Below are 23,457 nucleotides of genomic sequence, written 5' to 3' on the forward strand. Positions count from 1 at the left end.
TAACCCAACTCAAGGCATCAGCATTTCATCAAAGCCAGTTTGATATTTATAATGCTGCTGATGATTTCTTTTTATCTCCTACATGAAGGTACATCAGGTACATCATCCTCCCACCAGGTTATTGTTTTTTCTTCTCTCCAAAACTGCAAGAGCTTAAATATTTCTCATATTCTAAGCTCAGGAGTAATTAACAACAGTAGTACTCTGGGATTTAGTTTTATTTCTGTTCTTGTGTTTGTATTCCTTGTCCTCAACTTCAATACCAATTTGAAGGAATTTTTCTCATTCTCTGTCTGGAGTTCTGTTGTAGAGCAGCTCTGCTGCCTCTGCAAAGTGTGAAAGCTATTAAAACCAGATGGGCTTTAGATCAATATTTAGCAGACTTACAGTGGGTCTGGACTCATGGTAGCAAAAAGCAAAAATATCAGTGTGCAAGCTGCCTTTCTTCACCAAGGAACAGTAGGAAAAGATTTCCCAAAGGAAAACCCACATCAGCCCCTAGTTAACTATTTCAATTCTTCATCAAGCCTCAGAATTGATTTTTTGTAATTAAAAGTATAGCTGTCTTCTGTTAAAAAAAAGAAAATAAATGTATGTGAAGAAATCACAGCAGGTGATGCTGCCTCACTCCAGTCCTAAAAAGATACAGATATTCCACCTTTCCCAGGAATTTGAACTAGGAACTGCCACTAATAGTTAAAGAGATTTCTTAAGAAACTCAGAGTTTCCAGACACAAGCTCAAAGACAACACCACTGTAGGAGAGGTACAAATACTCAGAATTTTGGGAGAATAAGTTCTGTCCATACAGCAGAGTGGTATTCAATTTATTCTGACTCTGAATTTTGTTTAGTAAAATTCTGCAGCAAAGATCTGTCAAAGATCTAAATAGTCAATTTAAGCTCCAACATTCTTCTTTAACAAGCTAAAACCCCTCAAAGTAAAACACCTAAAAGCATTTCAGAGAATTTAACTCCAGAAGAGGTAGCCCAGCCAAAAATGTATTAACAGTTTGAGATTTTTATTTCAAGATTTTTGGAACAAGATCAGCGGCTGCAATATTTACCAAGCCAAAAATCCAAGTACAACTAAAGATTCGTTTGTTTTTATACCTCAAGGCAAATGATCCTTGTATCCTGCAGAAATCAAAATATATCTTTTTTTTTAATTGATGTTTTAGCAAGAAATTCTGATACAGCAAGGTCACAGCCACTACCATGGCAACACCAAAAGGAAACAGTACATTGGGATTTCAAGTTTCAGGACAAATATTAGATAAAAGAACTTCTTCCCCAACCTGCCCTGCATAGAACAACACACCACAGAAGGAAGAGATCCTGCCTGGATTAAAGGTGCTGGGGTCAGCCAGCCCAGAAAAGGAAGGAGGAAAAATCCTTCTGCAGGTCATCTTAGCACTTCTAGCTCCATTAAAAGCAACCAGAAGTCCACTGCCACCTGCCTTTTCTTTGGAAGTGTTTAGGGGCCCCTCGAAAAAGGAAGAAACAAATGAAAAACAGAGCGAGGCAACTCAAGGACAACACAAAGCACAGAACCATTTCCGGACAGGCCTCTGCAAAAGCGCCGCTCTTTGTGGGTACCTGATAGTTCTGCAGTAAGATGAGGCTGAGGTAGAGCTCGCTGAAGGCCAATTTCAGGTCTCTGATGTTCCTGTGCTGGACACGCTCCTCGTGGGACAGGTGGAAGACGGGCTTTCGGCGCCGCTGCAGCGTGGAGGCCCCGCTGGCCTCCTTCTGCGCGTCCAAGGTGGATTGCAGCTCGGTCCGGAGGGTGGTGAACCTGCGCTGCGCTTCTGCAAGCTTCTCTGCGGGCAGGGAGAGGGGAAAGTCAAGTGGGAGGGTCACACGTGGCCCACCCAGCCCTAAAAATGCTGCATCTGTTCCTCAAGTAGCGTGCCTGTGGGTAGAACGCACCGTAGTGCACGGCTTTGCCCCATCGAGCAGTAAATTCAACAGCTCTGGGTGTTTCTCTTTTCCCAGGATGGAATCACAGACTGGTTTGGGTTAAAGACTATCTCATTTCAACCCCCTGACATTGGCAGGGACACCTCCCACGTGTTCCTTGTCCAACCTGGCCTTTGAACACTTCCAGGGATGGGGCAGCCACAGCTTCTCCAAGCAAACCTATGCCAGGGTCTCAGCACCCTCACAGGGAAGAATTTCTTCTTAAAGTCTAATTCAAACCTGCCCTCTGTCACTCTGAAGCCATTCCCCCTCGTCCTGCCACTCCAAGCCCTTGCCCAGAGTCCCTCTCCAGCTCTCTTGGACCCTTTAGGCACAGGCAAGGGCTCTGAATTCTCCCTGGAGCCTCCTCTTCTCCAGGCTGAACACCCCCAGCTCTCTCAGGCTGTCTCTGAGCAGAGATGCTCCATGTCCTCTGGACCCACTTTAATGGGTCCATGTCCTTCTTGTGCTGTGAGCCCTGGACCTGGTTGCAGAACTCTAGATGTGGTCTCACAAGAGCAGAGTAGAGGAGGAAGCTTTCCTCATTAAACCTACATAAAACACACAAGTTCTCAAGAAAAAAGAATAAAAATAATACGGTCAAAATGAAGGTGCTGTCCCTTCAGCACAGACTAAAGCAGCATTAGCCAGGAACTGAGACCTCCCAACTTCCATCCCAGCTTTGATGCCTAGAGGATGCTTAGTCCAGCAGCACAGAAATACAGGGATGGAAGAAGCCCAGCCTGTACCTGGGGACAGCCCAAGGACAGCAGGGCAGGTGTCCCCACTCTGGCTGGAGGCAGCAAGGCAGAGAGGGTCTCATCTAAATACCAAAGCACTGACCACACATCTGCTCTGAGCACAACAGAAAAGCTGCTTCTCCATCCCAAATAAACCGAGTGCACCAGAAGCATTAGAGAAAGATCCTGTTAGACAATATTATGAAACATGGCAGTGAGTAAGCAAAGCATTTTTGAGATCTGTGCACCCACTACTGACTACGTGTTTACTATCTTTTCATGTGACAGTAGGGAAATCAAAGAAGACAAACCCCACACTTCAAATGTGACACTGGATTTTGTTGCTCAGAGAGCAGCACGGCCCCTCTGCCAAGCTCCCAGTGACAGACAAACACAGCTCTGCTTTGATCAGGAGTTACAACACTGCTGGCTGCTGTACACGATCAGCTGGAATAATTTATCCCTCTTTTCCTCACTTTAGAAGCATTGCCTCTTTATTTACTGGTTAAAGAGGCCATCAGCCTGCACTTAAATGTCATTTTGATGTGCTTTCAGAACAGGTCTGTCTCTCTTCCTCACACCTCAAGCACGAAGAAGGTGTTCCTTTAAACATGCTGCTTTATGTACTCTCAGAAAATAATATTTTTGGCTAAATAACAATCTTTTAAAGCTAAAACCAGCATAGTTAAGACTGTTTTCATTCTCTTTGTTCTGTACAACTGGTTCCTTCCAGGCTTTTTTTCCCCCTGCTAAGCTTCAGTCACAGCTTTGGCATCTCTGTTGATAAGCAGGGTCACGGACCACGGGTGTTGGTGTTGGCCAGGAGATGTTGACCAGGTTCACAGCTTTGGAGCCACCTCCACCCAGCAGGACACCCAGCACTGCACCAGAAACCACAGAGCCACAAGGTCCCTCTGCTACCCAAAGCTCTGCCCCAACAGCCTCCTGGATTTCAATATAATTCTCTTCATTTGGTATCTTACATAACAATTCTCAATTGCTCCCCACACAGATGTAAGGTTTACTCTTCCTTTTCCTTTGTCTTACTCAATTCTGCCTGATTTTAAAACTACTCTAAAAATTATTTTACAGTGCATGAGGTATTTGCCAGAAGGAGAACGCCTTTCCAGACAGGAAAGGAGCCTGAAACTCAAATTTTTTCACTTACAAACTTTAATAAAAGAGGAAGATTTAAAATGCAGGAAAGGGCAACTCCTCTCTGACAACTTCCACAGCTCCACCAAACAGAGGCAATGCAGCCCACAGTGAGAATTGTCTGCCCACAGCCTATAACCACATCATATTTACCACAACAAGATCAGACTGCAAAAACAATAATCCCTCCTCACTTTGGGAGCTCCCTTGGGAGGAAGGAACAGAAATCTGTTCAAATCAAAAGCCTTCACATAAAGCTCACAAGTTCATTCTCTATATTGGAAACATCTATTAAACCATCTGTGATGCACTGAGATATCTTTTAAATCAAATCAGTAGATACAGAAGAGTTTAAACTTATATTTTCAATTGAGAGCACTGTTCCATTGTCCCTGTGTCCAGAAAAGTACTAAAATCCATCAGCCTAATAATACAATATTTAAAGAAAATATGATGCCTTGAAATATTTATGACTGCAGCTATCCATAAAAAAATGTCACTCCTGAGAAACAGCCATCCTTTCACCACCTTCTCTCTCCTGCACTGACTCCAGTTATCCCACCCACAAATCATTTCATTTTAATAAAATATGATTTTTTTTTTTACCATGGAGACTCAATGCAGAAGCAAAACAAGACAAAACATGTGCTGCTGTTCTGAAAACCTCCTAGGGAATTGCCCAAGGAAATGGCAAAGCAGAATAGAAATTAATTTCTCAGTTTGCAGCATGCTCCAAAATAATTGAAAAGACATATATCACTATCACTAATTTAGCACTATCCACCACTAATTTAACATTCTGAAAACTGACTTTAAAAAATATGTTCCTCAAGAGAGTAAAAAAAAAAAAAGATGCTTAGAAACTGGAACCACTCTTGTGTTGCAGCATTTTGCATGACCTGATGCCCACAGATCCTTCAGCTCAAGTTTAATTTCAGGGCAAAGATGAGAAATCAAAAACCAATAGCAGCAGACTTCAACCAAAGTGCTTTAACAACAGCTTTGCCCAAAAAAAGCTGCTAGATCCCAGAAAAGCCTAAAGAGTTATCACCTCAGCTATGCAACTCCAAGTTGGTTTTTGACTTAATTTTCCAAGTTTAAATGAAAGTTCCCATGTAAGGATGATGGAAAAAGGACTATTGCACTAAAGAACCAGGAAAATTTCCCCCCAAATTCCAGTTTACATGGGCATGGGTGTGATCAAAGCCTGTTTCACCATTCAGGACGTGATCAACAGCCTGAACCTCCTGCCAGCTACACATTTCAGGCAGACCCTTTTAGCATTCATTCCCTTCCCTAGTTGTACATATTATGTTCAATATTTGGCTTCCCAATCTAAAGCCAGGTTTTCCTACAAATAACAAAACCATTCCTAAATTAACCACGGAAATTTTGCTGGCTACTCTTTAGCCAAATCCTGATGATGGTGATTTAAAACATAGCAAAGCTATCTAGAAAATCCCAAATACAAACCAAAACTGACCACAGATAAAACTTTAGCACTTGGATAGCCATTCCTCTGCTGGAGCCATCTGAAAAATTTCCTGCCATTCTTTTTTCTTGCAGTTGGGGATGGATCTTTATGAGCATTGTGAAAATGATTGCAAATTGTTTATTAAATCTGATTTAGTTAATAGCAGTTTTCCTTTCCATTGAGCTGGGATAATGGGCTGGGGAATTAAGGCAATGTTTGAAGGGAACAAACAGGGAAGGGCAAAGAAAAGCTTTTGCAGCAATCACTCCAGATCTGAGTGATCCATGGAGGAACTGGGGTTCAGGACCAGGTCACCCCAAGAGATTGAGGTTGTTTGTGCTGTGCCAATCCTGGGTGATGCTCACTGAGGAGCCTTCATCCTAGGGAAAGATGATGAGGAAATGAAGCAGAGATCAACAGAGAATTGGATTTTCTTGAAAATGAACAATATTTACTGTAGTTAAGACAGGGCTGCAATAAGCTGTGCAATAAACCTATAATAAATAGGATGTGCTGGGTCATAATCCAAGCCAACACATGCCTGGAGTTACAATAGGGTCCAACATGACAAATTTCTGACATGATCAAGGGTAGGAACCACTGATGGAACATTTCTTGCTGGAGCTCAATGCTAATAACCCTAATAACAGGTTTCCATTCTGCGAAAGTCACGTCGCTCTTCTGCAAATAAAAGACTTATTTTAATCTTATCACAAGAGATTTTCAAATTACATGCATTCTCTCCTGGAACTTTTTGAAATGACAGGTAGCTGGGGAAAAAAACAAGCCTACCCTATGTTATTAATGCCATTTTAAACAATGCTGGAATGGGTGCGTACATGTGGGTGCACGTGTGGCAGCAGCTCCTCATTAGGGAAAATTATAATCTGTATTGTGCATCTAAATTGACAGAACTTCCTGCACAGAGTCTAGCTCACAGTGCACAGGATCTGATACAGCTCAGAAAGGAAATTTCTGAGCATGAAAACCTCAGATCTGGGATAGAAATACAAGATCTCCCAGGGAAACAACACACAGGAGTGCTCTGAGTTAGGTATGTATGGACTGCATGCAGAAAAATGCCTCTGAACTAATAAAAAAATATCAATTTTACCAAAAGAACTGGTATTTTTGACACTCACTCAGCTCCAAGGAGCTGGGGGAGCAGGCACAGCCAAGCCCAAAGGAGATTTACTTCCCTAGATGGAAGCTGAACAGAGGGAAGCCGCAGTGCTCAGCCACTGCATCTATCATGCTTTCAGCTATCCTCAAGTTCACAACCCAGATCCTGGCTGGCAGTAAAAGAGCCAGCAATAAAGTCATCACCCAGTGGTTATGAAAATATTTTGCACAATTCAACTGTGCCTTTTGTTACCAGATTAAAATCAGAACTAGAACAGGCTACCATATTGTGCTGCAAATCCTGTTTATAGCACTAAGTTAATAAATCAACATGTTAAGAGGAACTATAGAAGCCAATGCATTGCTGTATCTACATTTAAATGCTTTTCTAGTTGAAACCTCATTTGAAACCTCCCCAAAAGAGGATGAAAATCATCTGAAGTGTAATGGCAGGAGGAGCCAGAGCACACCAAGCCTTTTGTAGCAATTTTACAGGGTGAATTTCCAATTAACCCGTTCTGAAGTTGTTTTCAAAACACAGGATGGGAAGGCAACTTTCTCAGAGGAAACAAATATGACACCTAGAAATCCCTACTGTTATCATCACAACATTTTTACTTAAAATACATAACCCATGGCAACTGCTGCTGGCTTTTGTAGTCCAGAAAGCTGCAGGGGTTTCAGTAGGAGTTCAGTGTTTAAAAACTTGTTGCACCCACCAAGATGATAAAGATACAATAGACAGGCAAGCCCACGAGAGCCATTCCTGCAGAAGCTCAGGGAACACCAGGTAGGAGGCTCAGCACACCTAAAACATGGCCAGGAGGTTGTTAACATGGATAAACTGGAAGACTGTGCCCTTTAGTTTTAAGAGCATCTCCATAAAGTTCAGCAGGACACCTTGAAAGTTCAAAGAAATTAAATTACCTGCCATTCATTTTCCCTCCAGCCAAATACCAGGGTTTAGCTCCAGATCTGTGATTAAACCAGAGCAGTTTCCCAAACAAACCTGGCCTCTAATTACCTGATGGTAGACCTGTATAACCACTGTGGTTATCCTGAAAGTTTGGGACCTACAGGCCCTTTTTCTGTTGTTGAATTTTCCACAAATACACACAAAAATAAGCACCTTACCTGAATAGAAAATGTTGATTTTGGCAAGTTCTTTCTCACAGGTTTGGAAGAATTTCTCTTCGAACGTGGCAAAACATCTTTTCACCGTGTCCTCATCTGTGTCTACAAAACAAAATAGAAGAAACAAAGAAGTTGTAACAGAAGAACACAGGAACAATATTAAAAGTGGCTTTAATTTTAAAATTTAATTTCATTTCATTTTAAAAGTGGCCATGGAAAGAGTTTTTCAGAGTAAATCCATCATCTTTGTCATGCAGAGGAAGAACATCCAAGTCCAAAGGGCTGGAGGGAATACATATTTGCTTGTAAAAGGAATTGCACCAACACAGAGAGGGACACACTCATATCAGCAGTAACAGCACCCTGAATAAAGTTCCCATCATCTTTTTTGATAATTTTCAGATCTCACAACTCCATTTTTAGAAAGCTGCCCATAAGTGTTTACTGCAGCTTAGCAAACATTTGTATTCAGAGGGAAAGCACCAAGTTTTCAACCAAAGCCTTCACCTGATCTTTCAGGAGGACTCACTGGCTTCAGCTTCTCATCAGGGTAATTCTTCAAATACAAACAATAGCATCACAGCAAACTAAAATCCATACAGAAAACTGTGTGGGAGCTTCCCTCCCCAAAAATAAAAACTTATTATAAATAAAGTGGAAAGGAAAATACCTAAATTATGGTGATTGTGATTAAAGCCACAATTCTCCTTCACCCCACTGCTCTGGAATGGTTTTAATTCTTTTGCAAGAACTACATACAATTCCATAATTAAAGTCAAAACTTGAAATGAAAGCAGTTATTTGGTTCACCTTGTTGTTATAAAGAATATAGTGCAGAATCTCCAAGACAGAATGCATTTTCTAGTAATTAAGAAATTAGTTTAATGAGTAAAAAAAAATTAAAAAAATATCAAGACAGGCTATAATTACCAATTTCAATACTGTCAAAAACCAAATGTTCCTAATGCTGAAGCAAAGCAGACTCTTCATACCCTCCCATAGTTACAGCCCCTGAATCTTCATGCACTCTCACAGATTGCAAGGGTTAGTGTGAACACAAACAGGAAAATTAAGACTTTATTATGGTCTCAGCAACGTTGAGAAATAGAACCATAGAAGCACAGAATTGCTTCAGGTTGAATTAGGATGAGTAAATCCAATCATTGTCAAGCCCACCACTAAGCCATGTCTCCAAGTGACAGATTCACATGTTTTTTGAACTCTTCCAGGGATGCAGATTCAAACAGAATTTGAAATACACGTTATTAAATTGAAGAAGACAAATGACTACACGGAAGTTTCATTCACTATCAGATACACAAATTGGACTTTCATAACCAAGAAATATTTTAGCATTAATTTCTAGTTAAAACCAACCTCGAGAGAATATTTAAACACAGAATTTCAACATTTAGATTTTTTTCTGATTCTTTGTTTTGGCTCTGATATTAAGCACCACAAACCCACAGTACCATTTTTAAGGGATGGTATGGACAGAGTAAAGAACACAACACAAAATTTGCAGCGTAGGGGCAACCTTGGAAAAAAAAATCTGTCTTATTTTGGAGTTTGATGATGCTTTAAAGAGTAAACAGAGAGAAAATAACCAGTTCTGCACAGATGCCTGGTGTTTACAACTCCACTACCCAAGGGCTTGTAGAGAAGAATTCTCAAGGGTTCCAAAGCCAGTTCCAAACTCCAAGCTTTGGCTCCCAGGGTTCCTTTCTTATCCAATCATTATAATTGTGGCTACTCCCAAGGATGAAGCCTCCCTCCCTGGAGCAAACAAACCCTTGGAATGACAGGGCTCTTCGCTGCAGGAGAACCACAGCAGCCTCGAGGTGTCATTCCAGCCCTGCTCCAGGGCTCTGGACCAAGGATGAGCAATCCCACAGGGATCCCTCCTGGTGGGCACCACAGGGACAGAAAATAACTCTGCTTCAGGGCTGCTGACTCCAAACAGCAGAGTCACAGCAGTTGTAACATCCCAGCCTGGGGCTGTCCCAGTGAGGCTGAGCTGAACTTGTCTCCAAGACTCCCAAATCCTTGACTCGACAGCAAAGCAAAAACAGGGGAGGGGGGTGAAGCAGCAGAAATTGCTTTATAATGCTCAAAATGCAGAGATTTTATTCACTAGGTGCCTGAAACTTTGCAAATAATAGTAATCAGGAGGTACCAAACCAGAGGTGATTTCTTAAGGATGGACCTGAAATTTCCAGCACCAAATTCTCTGGCACAAAGAGTTTATCCATGTCTAGGAGAAAAGTTTATCTAGACATGAGGGAACCATAATTTCCTGCATTTAAAAGTAAGTCATAAAGAAATAAAAGCACACAAGTTCACTGCTGTCCTCCTGGAGAAACACCAAATCTCTTCTGCCATCACTTGTTTTTATGTTTCAGTACATTCACAAAATGACAGTAAGGAAGATTTTAAACTTCAGGCACTGGAACTACCAAAGGGGAAAAAAAAAATTTTAAAAAAAATTTGAAAATCTCTTTAAGCATGAGAATACACTTTTTGTCCATAAAGTCAAGCATGAACATCTCTGTGCAAGGAAAATGGCACCTTCTAAGACACCAAAAAAGCTCAGTAAAGCAGCATAGAGTTGAACTAACATAATCAATGCCAAATAATACAATTAATATTTTGTTTTGTAAATTATTGAGCAGTTCAAGAAATTATAAATCAGTGTGTGTTGAACAGTTTGACCATAATCTAAAGTTCAGAAGAGGAAAATGGGCTTTGAACACAAATCAACTCCTACTGGAAGCCCTTCCAAAACCCTTGAGATTAGGAATTCAGGTCTCTATCTCAACCTCAAAACACTGCTGACTCAGAGGACAGCAAGCTCTCCATAAACTATTTAAAATCCTTCTCCAAATGTCAAATACCACCTTATAAAAAGATACTTTGCAGACCAGCGTAGCTGCCAGCCTTTTAAAAAAATAAAAATAAAATAAAAATCAAGAATGTCTGTGAAGAAAAGGTTTCTTTTTGGTCCAGGTCCTACCAGTTCAGTCATTGAGCTGCAATAATAGATGAGTGCTGCCAAGGCTACTGCTTTTATTTTTTTATTTCCCCCCCAAGGCTGCTTTGCCATGAGAAAATCACAGTGCCAGACCCTGGCCTTGGGTTGGGGAGCTCCATGACAACAGAGGCTGTTTCTAAAAGGCATCCAGCTATTGCTGCCAAGGAGGGCTGGCCTAACCTTCCTTTTGTTCTTTTTCTATAGATTTCATTCTCCATTTACCCATGAACAAGGCTGCCAAGCAGACTGATCAATACTGCACCTTCCAGACCTCATCCTCCTATGGATTCCCTGTTCTGAATTAAAAAAAAACCCACAGGAAGCCTGCAAATCTCTTGCTTTTACTTGCAAAGCCCAATCCAGCAGCAATCTAGATGTACTCCTGCCACATTTTCAGGTTTGCAGAGAGCTCAGATGTTGGCACACCTAAAATAGAACCTGAAGTTGAAAAATTAACATCCAAATTACGTTCCTAAGCTGTCCCAAGCACTCATTTCTCAGTGCTCCTCTCAACTGTTCACTTAATTTCTCATTTTCTGCAGCTGTGGTATATAAACAAATGATCAGCATCCTGGGCAGCTCTGCTCACTCACTCCCTTGCAAGAACACACCAGTAAAAGTTTTCTTTGTTAGAGCAGTGCCCTTTTAAAGTAATCATTTTTAATAAATTCTCTACTCTATCATGCTGAATTTTAAAGGGCATTTAATTAAAAAAGATTAATTAGCTTTGTTATGAGATCAGCACAGGTGTAGTTCTCTGAATCACCTTCTGTTTGCCACAAAACAGCTTTATCTGAGTAATGTTATTTCAACAATTTAGCTACAGAGGAGGCAATTTGATTTATGAGGAGGGGGTCTGAAATCTAGTCAGTGACATAAAAATCAAGCTCATCATTGGCATTAAACACATCAAATAATACTGAACAAGTGATCACAAGTTTAACATCAGCACCACTTTGAATACACTAATTTATTTTTTTAATTTTCCACACCCTGTACTCAGCATTCAACTAGGACTACAACAACAGAATTGTGTTATGAAAAATTAACAAGATTTAAAAGATAGTTTTCTTGTTCCTATAAAGACAGTAACTGCTGATACTTCTAAGCCCAGTGGCACACTAGGGAATAAAAGGAGAAAAAGCCATTTATTGCTACTCAAAATGTTAAAAAGTGGGTCAGTATAATGAAAACATGTATCTGTCTCCAAAATCCCATCAGCTTTGTCTGTCTACTCAACCATCACAGTTCTCTCATACCCTTGACAGATCTGCAGCACCAAGATTTTCATTTCCCCAAGCTTTTTACACAGCACACTGAAATTCTGCAGGCAAAAAAAATCAGATTGTGAAGTGCCATAATGCAAGGACAGAGATTATTATCTTTACACTCCTGATGCGTCATCCTGGTGTTTATTGGGGTATTTTTCCAAAGGAAAGGTTTTTCCAAAGGGCAACTCCCTTTCTCTCAACAGAAGGCCACCCTTGGGTCAGCTGTAAATTGGATCATTCACCAAAACTTTCAGTAAATTAATTACTCACCATGAACTTTTATGTCCCATCTTGGGGCAAATAAAAGTTTGTTTGTACAGATTTTATGTGCTTTAAGTACAGCCATAGAAATTCCTTCCTAGGACTTATTATTGCTGTAGGAAGAAGAAGGAAGGCAACTCTGCTTGCAAACAAAGGAATATTTCCACCCTAACAGCTGAGCTGCAAACTGCACATGTAATGGTGTGCATCTCTTCTGGAATTTATTCCAGCCACCAAAAATGGACCTCAAATTAAAATACTGTAAAATCATAAGGGAAGAAGCTTCGTGAGCTAGTTGATATTAAAAATAATGTCATTAAAAAATTCAAAGCAGGCTATACTTGGTTTTCTGAGCCATCACAGAGGAGGTGGTCAGCTCTTCACTTAATGAATCCTTTAGCATAAATTAGATCTGGTTATTAAATTATTGTCTTACACCTAGCAATAAAAAATGACCACTCAGGTAGCAAATGAGGCTGGAATTGCCAGCATATACAGGGTTTATGTGTGGACAGGGGAAGAAGAGGACAAGAACTGCTGCTGATCACCAACACAAGTTCTCTCAGGTTTTGCTTCACCATTTTGTTGTTTTTACCAATTAACCCAGAGTGAACAAAATCTATTTCAAAATACCTTTAGAAACAACAATTTTAAGATTGCTAAAAATCCTGCTTCCTTAGTTTTCACAATGTATCACAGAAATCTTACAAGGAAACCAGCCTGATTCTTACAGATGGTTTGTTTAGCTGGAAAGAAAAAACAACCTCCACAACCAACATGCCTACAAGCTAGACATCCAACCAAGTGTCTACTATCAATTATTTACATTTGTGACTCTGTAAACACAGATTCTAAAGCAATGACAGCGTCCTGGTATGAACTTCAGGTGCAGAAAAAGTAGCCATATGTGAGAAGACAGCTCCAAATGTCAGGTTTTGCAGCTTACAGGGCACAGCTGTTCTACAGGTGTTCTTCTTCAAACAAGTATCCAGAATTCACAATCCTTCTGCAAGCAAGGAAGGCAGTGCTAGTATTTGTCAGCTGTTCCAGGAGAGTCACTAATGCTTCACTTCTGTACCATTAAGAGATTCACTACTCCCAGCAGAATTATAAAATTTGAGACTGTGGTAGCTCAGATTTGAAGGGCAGCTAGGCAGAAACTTGTGATTGAAAAAAAAAATAAAGAAAGAAAAGCAACACAAATGCCCAGCAGTGTTTCAAAACCTACCATAAAAATATTGATAATACAAGATGACAGACCTGGATGCCAGGAGACATCATCCAGGGACAGCACTCAATACCCACCTTCCCTGGCTAACAACCACCCTGAAATTCCTCTCTTTTCAAGAAAGAAAGGATTTATTTGTGTTTTTTTTTCACAAGTCTCCCAATAAGCTAGACCAGAAATACTGCCACACACCCTAGGGTGAAGGAAAGACAGTCAACAGGAACTGAGAGTCAAATTTCACATTGACCTTTACTCTGAGACAAAGAATGGAGAACACCAGGGTTGAGTTACTCATCCTAGAACCTGTCCAGGCCACGTCTGCTGGGTTGTGACAAGCAGAGATCCAAGAGCTTTGTGGGATTACCAGGATCACACCAGGACATTCCCAGCTTACATAACACACCTGCACCTTCCTCCAGCTGCTCATCTGCTGCCTCCAGTTCTGGTTTTCATCAAAACAAGACAAGACAGCAGCAATTATGGCTGCACAAAAACCCCACACCACAGTTTACGCACCAGAGGTTAATGAAAGCAGAGATATTCCAGCTTCTTACAGACAAGATCTGAAATGGTCCCTGCACCTCTGGCTGAGGTTCATTTCATCTGGCTGGCTCATTTAATCTGAGCAATGTTGCATCCAAGGTGATATTTTTTTTCCTTTTCATGAATGACAGGGCCACCAAACTAAAGACTTAGCAGTACTTGTTCATGTTTTTAAGATCCACTGAATGGACCTCAATTAAATAAGCACAGCTGTGTTTTATGCAGCTACAAACCTGCCAGAAAAGCTTCCCTTCTGCTAAAACACATGGATGGAAATAAGGACACTTCCCTAAATTGCCCAATTTATACCAAGAAGATAAATATAAAAGATAAGCACACAGCAACATGGAAAATCAAGTCCAGAATTGTTGCTATCAAATCAGGTGCTCAGAATTCAAACTTACGTTTTTCTATATAATCACTTTCCCCACCTCTTCCATCAGCCTGGCAAAAGTGGATTCAGCAAACCCTCTGCTGATTATCGGGAGGAGTTTCCCAACCTTTCAGCCAAGCAACAATTAAATATAAATGTAGGATCCAGGAAAGGTAAGGCAAAATCACCCCAAAGTTGTAGAGTTCTGGACCAGCCCCCAAAGCAGTGATGGAAAACTGGGGACTGGAATGGGGACAAGACCTTGGAACCACATGGAGCAGAGCAAGAGTAATAAAAAATAAAATAAAATAAACTCAAATAGTGCTGAATACAGCAGAGATCCATCACCCCAACACCCACAAATATTCTTTCTCTGCCCCACCTCCACCTGAGATGGAGTGGGTGAATGAAGGTGGAAGGTGGCATGGAAAGAGAAATAAAAGGAAATTTTCTAATCTTCTTTAATGTACATTCTTATTTATCAAGAAAGACTAGTTTGATATTGTGAATATTTTAATCAAGCCAAAAATGTTTCTGTCAGGAAATAAAGCTTCATAATAAAATGACTGTTTATGCTCCTTTTATCTTTTATTGAGCCTCCAGCTTTCATAGATTTACTTCCAGAATTTTACTGAGCAGCAACAATTACCTTCTCATTAAAACTACACAAAAACTGTCAGAGCATCTGACATAACCAAAAAGAAGAGAAGAATTAAAACAGAACTGAGATTACAGTCAGTTAAAGGAACTGATACAATGCACTTTTAAGTCTTGTATGTATTAAGTTTTTCCTAGGAAAATCACATGGAGGAGTTGCAGGGAATTTTAGCAGTAATTATGGCTGTCCTTTATGCCTTTTCTTACAATCACACACACATGATGCCCTTTTCCTTGCTCTGGTGCTGCTGCTTATCCAAGAGCAAGTGAACCAGCTCAGGAAGTTAATCTGGTATTTAAGGAACTAACCAGCATTAAAACTGAAAGGCAGTAAAAACCAAACTGATCAATAAAGTCATTTCCTGTGGTTTATCCCTCTGAAAGGACTCCTTGCAGGCAGGGAGGAGGTGGTGAGAGTGAGATTCCTCCTCTGGCAGCAGCAACTTGTTAGACTGATTTAATTGGAATATTACATCACCTGCTTGGACTCCTGCGATGGGAGATGACTCAAGGCACTACCCCACAGCTCAGCTAACAAGGAGATGTTGGAGAAGCCAACACAACTCACTGGAGTTAGTTTCACATGCCCATAGCCTTGATAGGAACACAGGAAATGTCTGGATTATTGAATTAAAAGAGATTGAATCCAAGCTTTGGTCTCTCTCTCCCAGCAGCACCTCCCCTCCTGCCAAGGCTCCAGCACCACGTGTGCCTCCAGCTCTGCCTTCTCCAGGTTTCATGGGGAAAAGCCATCCCCATCTTGGATGCAAACTGGCTGGTTCTGTGTGCTCCAACACAAGTCATGTTCAAGTGTTTTTGAGATATTTCAGTCTGCTTTAAGCTATTTTGCATAGAAGTAAAAAAAAAATCACAGAATTGCAGAATTATTTGGGTCAGAGGGGACCTTTAAAGGCCACCTAGGCCAACCCCCCTGCTATGAGCAGGGACACCTTCAACTAGACCAGGTTGCTCAGAGTCCCATCAAACACTGGTTGTGGTGTAAAAATGTAAAATGCTCAAAAAGAAGAAATAAGTTGGAAAACAAAGTTAAACTGGGAATTCCTTGCGACGTGGCGTTACACAAGACATTGCAGCACCATTTTGTTATGTAAGCTGGACCTTTGAAATGGGCAATGCCTTGATCAAAGTACTCTTGGACAGGATGGCCACTGTTCCCTCCACAGATATCCTTCAGGCATGTCTTCTGCTGGGTCTGATGACAGACTTGAACTGTCACCCACACATCTGATGAACAAGATAAATGCAGGGCAGAATCATTTGAAAATAAGAGTTTTAGTCTCGTTCTTTCAGTGCTTTTCCCCCCACTTTCTTTACCTCCCTCCTTCTACCAAATATACTCTGCAGAGTACACGTACATTTGATTTTTCATTCTCAATTGCTGGCAAAAATCATTTGTGCACAAGCAAATGCAACAAGAAGAGTGCTAATTTATTCCAGAGCAAGAGGCCCAGATCCTATCAGCATTTTCCCAGTGACAAAGCCAACCCTGCAAATGCAGCCTGACAAGCAGATCACCTGTGCTGCACCACCAGCCACTGTGCCACCCATCCAAAGTGAGAGTGAGAATTCTAAGGAGCTCTGCTCTTCATCAAGACTTGCAGGTGGCCACCAGCAGGATACACACTGAGAGCTTAAGAAATGCAATATTTCAGCATTAAAGCCATGCCCTGTCCAAGCCCTGTGTGTGCTGTAAGCCCAGTTTGCTTTATCTGGGGAGGAATTCAATAGCGCAGGAACTGGACCCACCCTTCCTGATTGATGAGTAACACAGAAACAGAGGCATCAAATTAGGTTTTACAAAACCCTTGAGCTCTGGACTCAAGCACTTCTTTGAGTCCTTGCACCCAGCAAACACACCTGGATGTGCTGGAAAAGGTGAGTCTCAACCTCCTCAGTTCCCTGCTGGATTCTTTCAGGATTTAGGGGCCAAGATAAGGCCTAAAACAAGCAGCGAGGTCACTTTGAGGCACAATAGGAAGAAAAGTTTACTCCAACTACAGAGGAAGTGTTTAGAGGGCTTCAAAATATTTCTTTAGAGAGATGAAGCTATTTAAACCCAGTTACTTCATCCTGCTGCAGACAATTCAGTGATTCATTGGCAAGCAAGAGCTAGCTCTGTTTTGAACACAGGAATCTTTCCATACTAGGCAGAAGGCATGGACCTCTTCTCTGCATTACCCAAACAAACACCATCCACATCCACAATTCTTTTTCAATAAAGTCTCCATATAACAACTCTTTCTGTCAGGAAACTCCTCAGCTTTCTCCTTGCCGTCCTCTGTGACTGTACATCATCATCATAAAATGGTTTGGGGTTGGAAAGGACCTTCAAGACCATCTCATTCCAACACTTTTGCCGTGAACAGGGACATCTCTCTCCAGATGACCTCAGAGCCAGAACCACCTCAAGGCTTACAGGAACATTTTGGTCACTTCTCAGCAACTGCTCCATGTGAAGACATCACACGAATTGCCCTTTCACATTTAGCCATCAGTCCATCTACCAAAGCATCCCCCTCTGGTAGGTACCAGAAGTCTAAAAAGCACTTTACAACCTGCTCTGACTCTGTACAGCAAGGGATAAACTCAAGGAAAAGCTTCAGAGTTCAGGGTGTTTCCACTGCTGATGGCAAAATTATGGGATTCTAAAGATGGAGTGAATATCTCCTCCTTTAAGACACTGAAAACTTTCAGGGAAATGGTGTAATTAAGAGTATTTTAACTTTTGAGAAGCAAAAGGAGTAGCAGAATGTGCTTCCTGATCCTAAGGCTGCCGGGACAGGATGCGATGTGGAAGGGGAAAGGCTGCTCCAGCAAAGCACCCCGGTGTCCCTGGAGAGACCCTGCTCACTCCCTGTGTTTGAGGGGAGGCAGGGAAGGGAATTACAGCTAATTGAAAACATTTTGCATAATTGGAGCTGATAAGAGACATACACCCATCACTCCAGGAAACTATTTGCATCCTTATAACAATTACAGCACATATAAAATTCAGATGCTAAGCAAACAATTAGAAACGCTGGCACTGGTGGGGAAAAAAAAAACCAAACAGGTGAATAAATGAACCATCACCATTAAAAAAAGCAACAACAATGCTACTTTAAAGCTCCTTTCAGATGCAGGAGAGCATGTTCATTGGAGATACTGAGGGCAGGAGGAGGAGGGAAATGACAAAAGGAAGATTAACAGAACTGTCTCGGGAAAGACTTCAATTAATATTAAGAACAACCAGAAAGACAAAACAAATGATGCAGAAACAACAACAGGCTCCCTGTATGGAGTACAGCGAGCACATGCTACAAAGACAAACCTACTTCAAACATGCTCTCAATGGTTTCATTTCCCCCCAGGGAGCCAACACTACTCAAATTCATTTTCCCTTTTTTATTTTACCAGCTAGTAAAGACAAACAGTTGGCAAAAAGATAATAAGCAAGCATTTATCAGATGATGAAAAATACATTTATGAGGTATCTCAGAGTAATGACACAGGGCTCGAGAGTGGCTCTGTGCAAGATTTTACCAGAGGGCCTTACAGTCAGACCATGTTCAGGAACAGAACAGATTGTTAGTTCTCATAAATGTTTACAACAGCATCTTCCTAAACATTTTGCACAATTTAAACCAATATTTTTCCTATTTAATTATATAATTCTAGCTAAAACACCAGCAAATTAACATGAAGGTAGCTGCTTCTCCACTCAGGGCAGTAATTCTTCTGCTTTAATTCTTACATTATTACAGCAACAGATGTTGTAGGATCCTCTCCACAACACTACAAAGCCTTCCCAAGGTTATATTCCTCCTTGCTCATGCAGTGCACAGCCACCCAGCTGAGCCCTACCCTGCTGTATTAATTAAAACACATGGATTGAAGCATGCCCGGAGACACTGTGGTAAATTCAAGATAAGCAGAAGCTCTCCAGTGCAGGTCCCCACAAGTTTGGAGTTGTTTTCTTCTAAACACATGCTTAGATGGCATCCCTTGCTTTTCCTTCTTCTCAACCCTGCACTTAAAGGGTTTGTTTAAATCCAATTCAAGCAAAAGCAACATTCCCCAGATGTTATTTTGCTATGATTTAAACACATGGAAAGAACAAGCTCCAGTTCAAATGTCCTTCCTTCAAGGGGAGAGAAGATAGTCTTTCAAAGGGATTGATTTGAAAGTCTATGCCCACTTCAACTCCTCAACAGAGCTACTGTGTTCCAGGGGTAATTTTAGTTTAAGATTAAAATGCAGCAGAGACCAGGACTGCACTTGTTTGTTTGTCTGTTTTCCAAGTTAATCTCTTTCATTTTGCACAGCACAAGTCCCTAGCCAGAAACCACACGGGCTGGGTATCTCCTCTTGGAGCACCCCTGCCAGATTGGAACTGGAATGAATCCTTCTGAAAAAGATTTTTATACCCCAAATGAGAAGAAAGATTGAGAGGCATGTGATTTTCCCCCTCCACATTTCCCCCAGGCTCAATGCACAGCACTGCTGGCACTTGCTAAATAAAAAGGCAAAAGGAACCATTCAGTAATTTCTATTACTTCCCTAACAAAACCTGGTGGGAAGGGAATACACAAACTGCAGAAGTAACTGCCAACAGAAAGGTTTTGCATCCAAACACAAACTCAAAGTATGCTGAAAGTAAAAAACTCAATGGCCCAAGTTCCAAAGTCACTTCTTATTTACATTTCAAAGGACGTGTTACAGAGCCACCACATTTAATTCGATTTTACCCCTATTTGTGACAGTAAATTTAAGTCCCAGTTGCAGTATCAGCTGTGCAAATGGACAGAACAACAGGACTTTCAATAAAGCTGAACAAATCATCCATGGATATCTCCCCAAAGAAACCTGAGTGCTGGACACAGCAACTTTGCCAGGCAGCAGTTAACAAGACGCTGCCCACCAAGAAGCTGTGGTTGACTTGAAACCTTCTTCTTTGCAAAACCTACAAAATTAAAGGCTGATCCTTATTTGAAACATGGGTGATCCAACTGGAATGGGAGAGATGAGCACTCCAAACTGCAGTTGCAGGGAGGAGCTCGGACTTTTGTCCACCAAGCTTGGAGAGCTCAGGGAAACCTGGAGCCAGCGATGAACGTTCCAACCAAGCTCCCCAGAGCAGCAAGCCCCAAAATGGTTATCCTGACTGCCCTAGCCATGCTTTGAGCTTTGTGGCTGTGTCCTCACAGAAGAATTTTATCGCAACAGATGACCGCAGCATCCAGAAGCACTGCTCATGTAGCCGGCATGCTGCTAATCAACAGCCCGAGCAGATGGAATGCAAATCTCCCAGCGAGGGGGGACCAGGAGGCTGTCACCAGCCTGCTCCCACCACGTAAATGAGCTATTATCAATTAGGAGCTAAATTCAGACAGGATTTTGGTGAAAGGCAACACTTCAAGGTGTTTACGGGGGAAATCCATCTGTACCGTCTAAAAAAAAAAATCCACCGTGCGCTGCAAGGTTTGTTCTGTGCTTGTTTGTCCTGATTTCAAGTCCTGCAAGGATTTTAATTTAAGCTTTAGGCAAATTAATCTATCAAGAATGGTGAGGATGGCCTTAAAGGTAATATTATTTTCTTCTCACCATTAACTTTTTTTTTAAAAATTTTTGGCAAGTATTTCAGAGGCTGGAATCAGCTCCTTTTCAACAGCAGAAGAGAGGGGAGTAGAAAAAGCACCATCTAAAAGAATGACTTCTAATGGAATTTCCACATAGAAATGAAGTTTTGTTACATCCATACAGGTCTGTATCATCAAGGCACAAAGAACCAACCTCAACAGATTTGGGGGCTAAGCATGTAAGGTTTGGGGGTTTGTCCTTCAGCAAATTAAACACAAGAAGAACTGAAACTGCCCCAGTTCATTCACTCAATTGATTCACCAACTGTTCTGGAACATGAATAAATATATAAGTGGCTACTCTGCTCTAATTAGTGACATTCAGTGAATCTAACCAGAGAGCCCAGACCTCCAGCCCTTGCATTTAGCTCTCAGTGCTTCTCCCCTGGGAACTGAATAGCAATCAGGTATGTAATGCAGGGGTGGTTGCTTTTTTTCCCTTCACACTTCGGGTGGAAAATAAGGGAGTGGGGAACAGGGATGGAAAAATAGAATTAAATCCTTAAATCCAGGCAAAAGGTCTAATTGTGCTTAAAGAACTGTTTTGAGGGGGAAAGGCATTAGAGAAGAAGAAAAAGCAATAAAGGAAAAATCAAACTGAGTGCAATTGCAGAAAACATGAAGCAGATGATGCATTTCCTATGTGATAGCTTAAACAAGTCCCAAGGCACACCTCCTCAGTCCATCAAACACCACATTTACATAAAATCATTAATTCATTACAGCCATGAAAGAACACAGGGATGGCTTAGGAGGGACGGGATGGAATGAATGAAGTGGAAATATAAGCCAGAGTCACAAGCAAAATGTCCATAGAGCTTTCTGAAGGACACAGCTCACAACTAAGCTCAAAGAAACGTCTCAAACTGAAAAATCTTTGTGTTTGCCAACACCAAACCACCCCAGTTTCCACTAGACAGACAAATGTACACATGATAGTAATACTACTTGTGTGCCTGCCCTCTGTGGCTCTCTGGAGGGGAAGCTGCTGATGCTGCACTTGGTCCTGCTGCCAACAAGAGTTATTTGCTTCTGGTTTGGTCTCCATTACCCTGGATTAGAAACACAGCCTCTATTCCTGCTCAACATCTCAGCCACCTCTTTTGACCCACTGGAGTCAACTTAGCTTCTCATGAAGCTTCTTGCCCTTCCTCTGAAATAATGGTCATTTTTAACCAAAAATGTAGTCCGAAAGATTAAAGCCCTCCCACCCCACAGCAGAATTACACAGAACATATGAATTAATTTTCAGGTTTCCTGGCTGTTTTATCACTTGATTCACACACACAGAGCCCGAAAGTGCAATTCTGTAGCTATCAATCTGCCTCCAGAGACAGTGTTAGCACGGCAATCCCCCCACACAACACAAGTGGTCTTACAGACGGCGGCACTATTTTTAAAGCAGAACATGGATGTATTTTCCTTTCCTTTGCCAAACAAGTATATGAAATGTGCCACATGGCAGGTAGCATGCAGATGACAAAACAGTCAGAATTCAGCAGAAATACAAGATGGGGTTGCCAGAAGGATTCCAACATTTCTTTGTCAAAAAAAAAAAAAAGAAGCCCCAAACCACACTGCTAGGTGCACCACCAAAAGCTTTGTCACATCTTTGCTCTCCAGTGGTGAAAACTTCCACTATTGTTGTCATCTCAAATTCAGCTGGATGAAGGATAACTGCATTTAACACCAAAGGAGCATCCTGGGACTGGGATGTAAACTTAACCAAGGATCTGTTGTTGTGTCTGCGTTAAACTCTGAGACACGGAAAGAAGTCATCCTGAATTTAGAGGAATTTAGAGACTATTCCAAGAGGAACTGCTGGCACAAAGGAAATAGCCTGTACCAGAGGCTGAGACAGAGTGTTTTCTGTAAGACTTGAGCAGAATAAACACACAGTTCATTCTGGGGAAAGAGTTTTCTACTTCAGAGTTTACCTGACAAGCGTTTGGAGGCTGTCACACACACCCAACACTGGACACAGCAGAAGCAAGTCTGGGAAAAAACCTCTCTCTAGGATGGAATATATTCTTCAAACAGACAGGGAGCCTAAATCACATTTGACATTTGTAACCAGGACTGAGCTGAGCTATAATCACCCTGACATCTGAAAGGTCCATTTGGTGTTAATATACCCAACCTAGGAGGTTTGGATAGCACGAGACCAAGAGAACACATCCACACAAGGTACCAAAGGTGGTGAGAAAACCACTACAGAATAAAATTTAAATACTTTTGAAGGGAACTGTAATCATTTATTGGGAAAAAAAATCAGGTTTCCCTTTCTCAGGATACCTGGAGCAGCCCCAGAACATGGAGCACAGGGCTGAGCTATCAATTACAGAGGATTGTTTGGGGGGACACGAGGACACCCACAGAAACAATGGCACATGGGCAGCCTCCATACAAAAGTCACTGACCATTAAATCAGTCTTGCTTCTTAAGAACAAGCTTGAAAAGACCAAGCTGAGCGAGAGGCTGCTGCTGAACTAATGGGTATCATTTGTGCTTATTGTAAAAGAGCAAATTTAGGGAATTTATAGCAAGTGACATTTTATGCGAAAGCATTTCTGCAGCTAACAGCAAATATAAATTTATTTTTGGGGGGCTTTGCTTCTGCTGTTTGCAATTAAAGACTCACCAGCACATCCACCTAGCATTCCTTATTCGAATGTTGTTTAATACTAAAGAAATGACCTGTGAGTTGTTCTTTGCATACCCACAAACTAGGTATCTTCTCCTCATTAGCACTGAAAGTGAAAAATAAACTCTTTCCCTGCAAATGTAGTATAAATACATGCCACCTCTACAACTAGCAGCAAAGACTCAGCAGCAACAGCCTATGTTTAAAATATTCACAGCAAAGTTT

The 23,457-nt window shown here is 41.4% G+C and overlaps 1 protein-coding gene across 1 annotated transcript in view; it reads right to left on the reverse strand.

The window, feature by feature from the left end:
- XPR1 (xenotropic and polytropic retrovirus receptor 1) overlaps positions 1-23,457 on the reverse strand; it is a 108,393-nt gene that overhangs the window by 33,368 nt on the left and 51,568 nt on the right. Inside the window, exons 3-4 of the mRNA XM_019007668.1 lie at positions 7,586-7,687; positions 1,598-1,821 (exon numbers count right to left, since the gene is read on the reverse strand). Of these exons, the coding sequence (XP_018863213.1) occupies positions 1,598-1,821; positions 7,586-7,687 (326 nt within the window). The remainder of the gene's footprint in view (positions 1-1,597; positions 1,822-7,585; positions 7,688-23,457) is intronic.

This window comes from Parus major, chromosome 8 (genome assembly GCF_001522545.3).
Source record: "Parus major isolate Abel chromosome 8, Parus_major1.1, whole genome shotgun sequence".
NCBI classification, from domain to species: Eukaryota; Metazoa; Chordata; class Aves; order Passeriformes; family Paridae; genus Parus; species Parus major.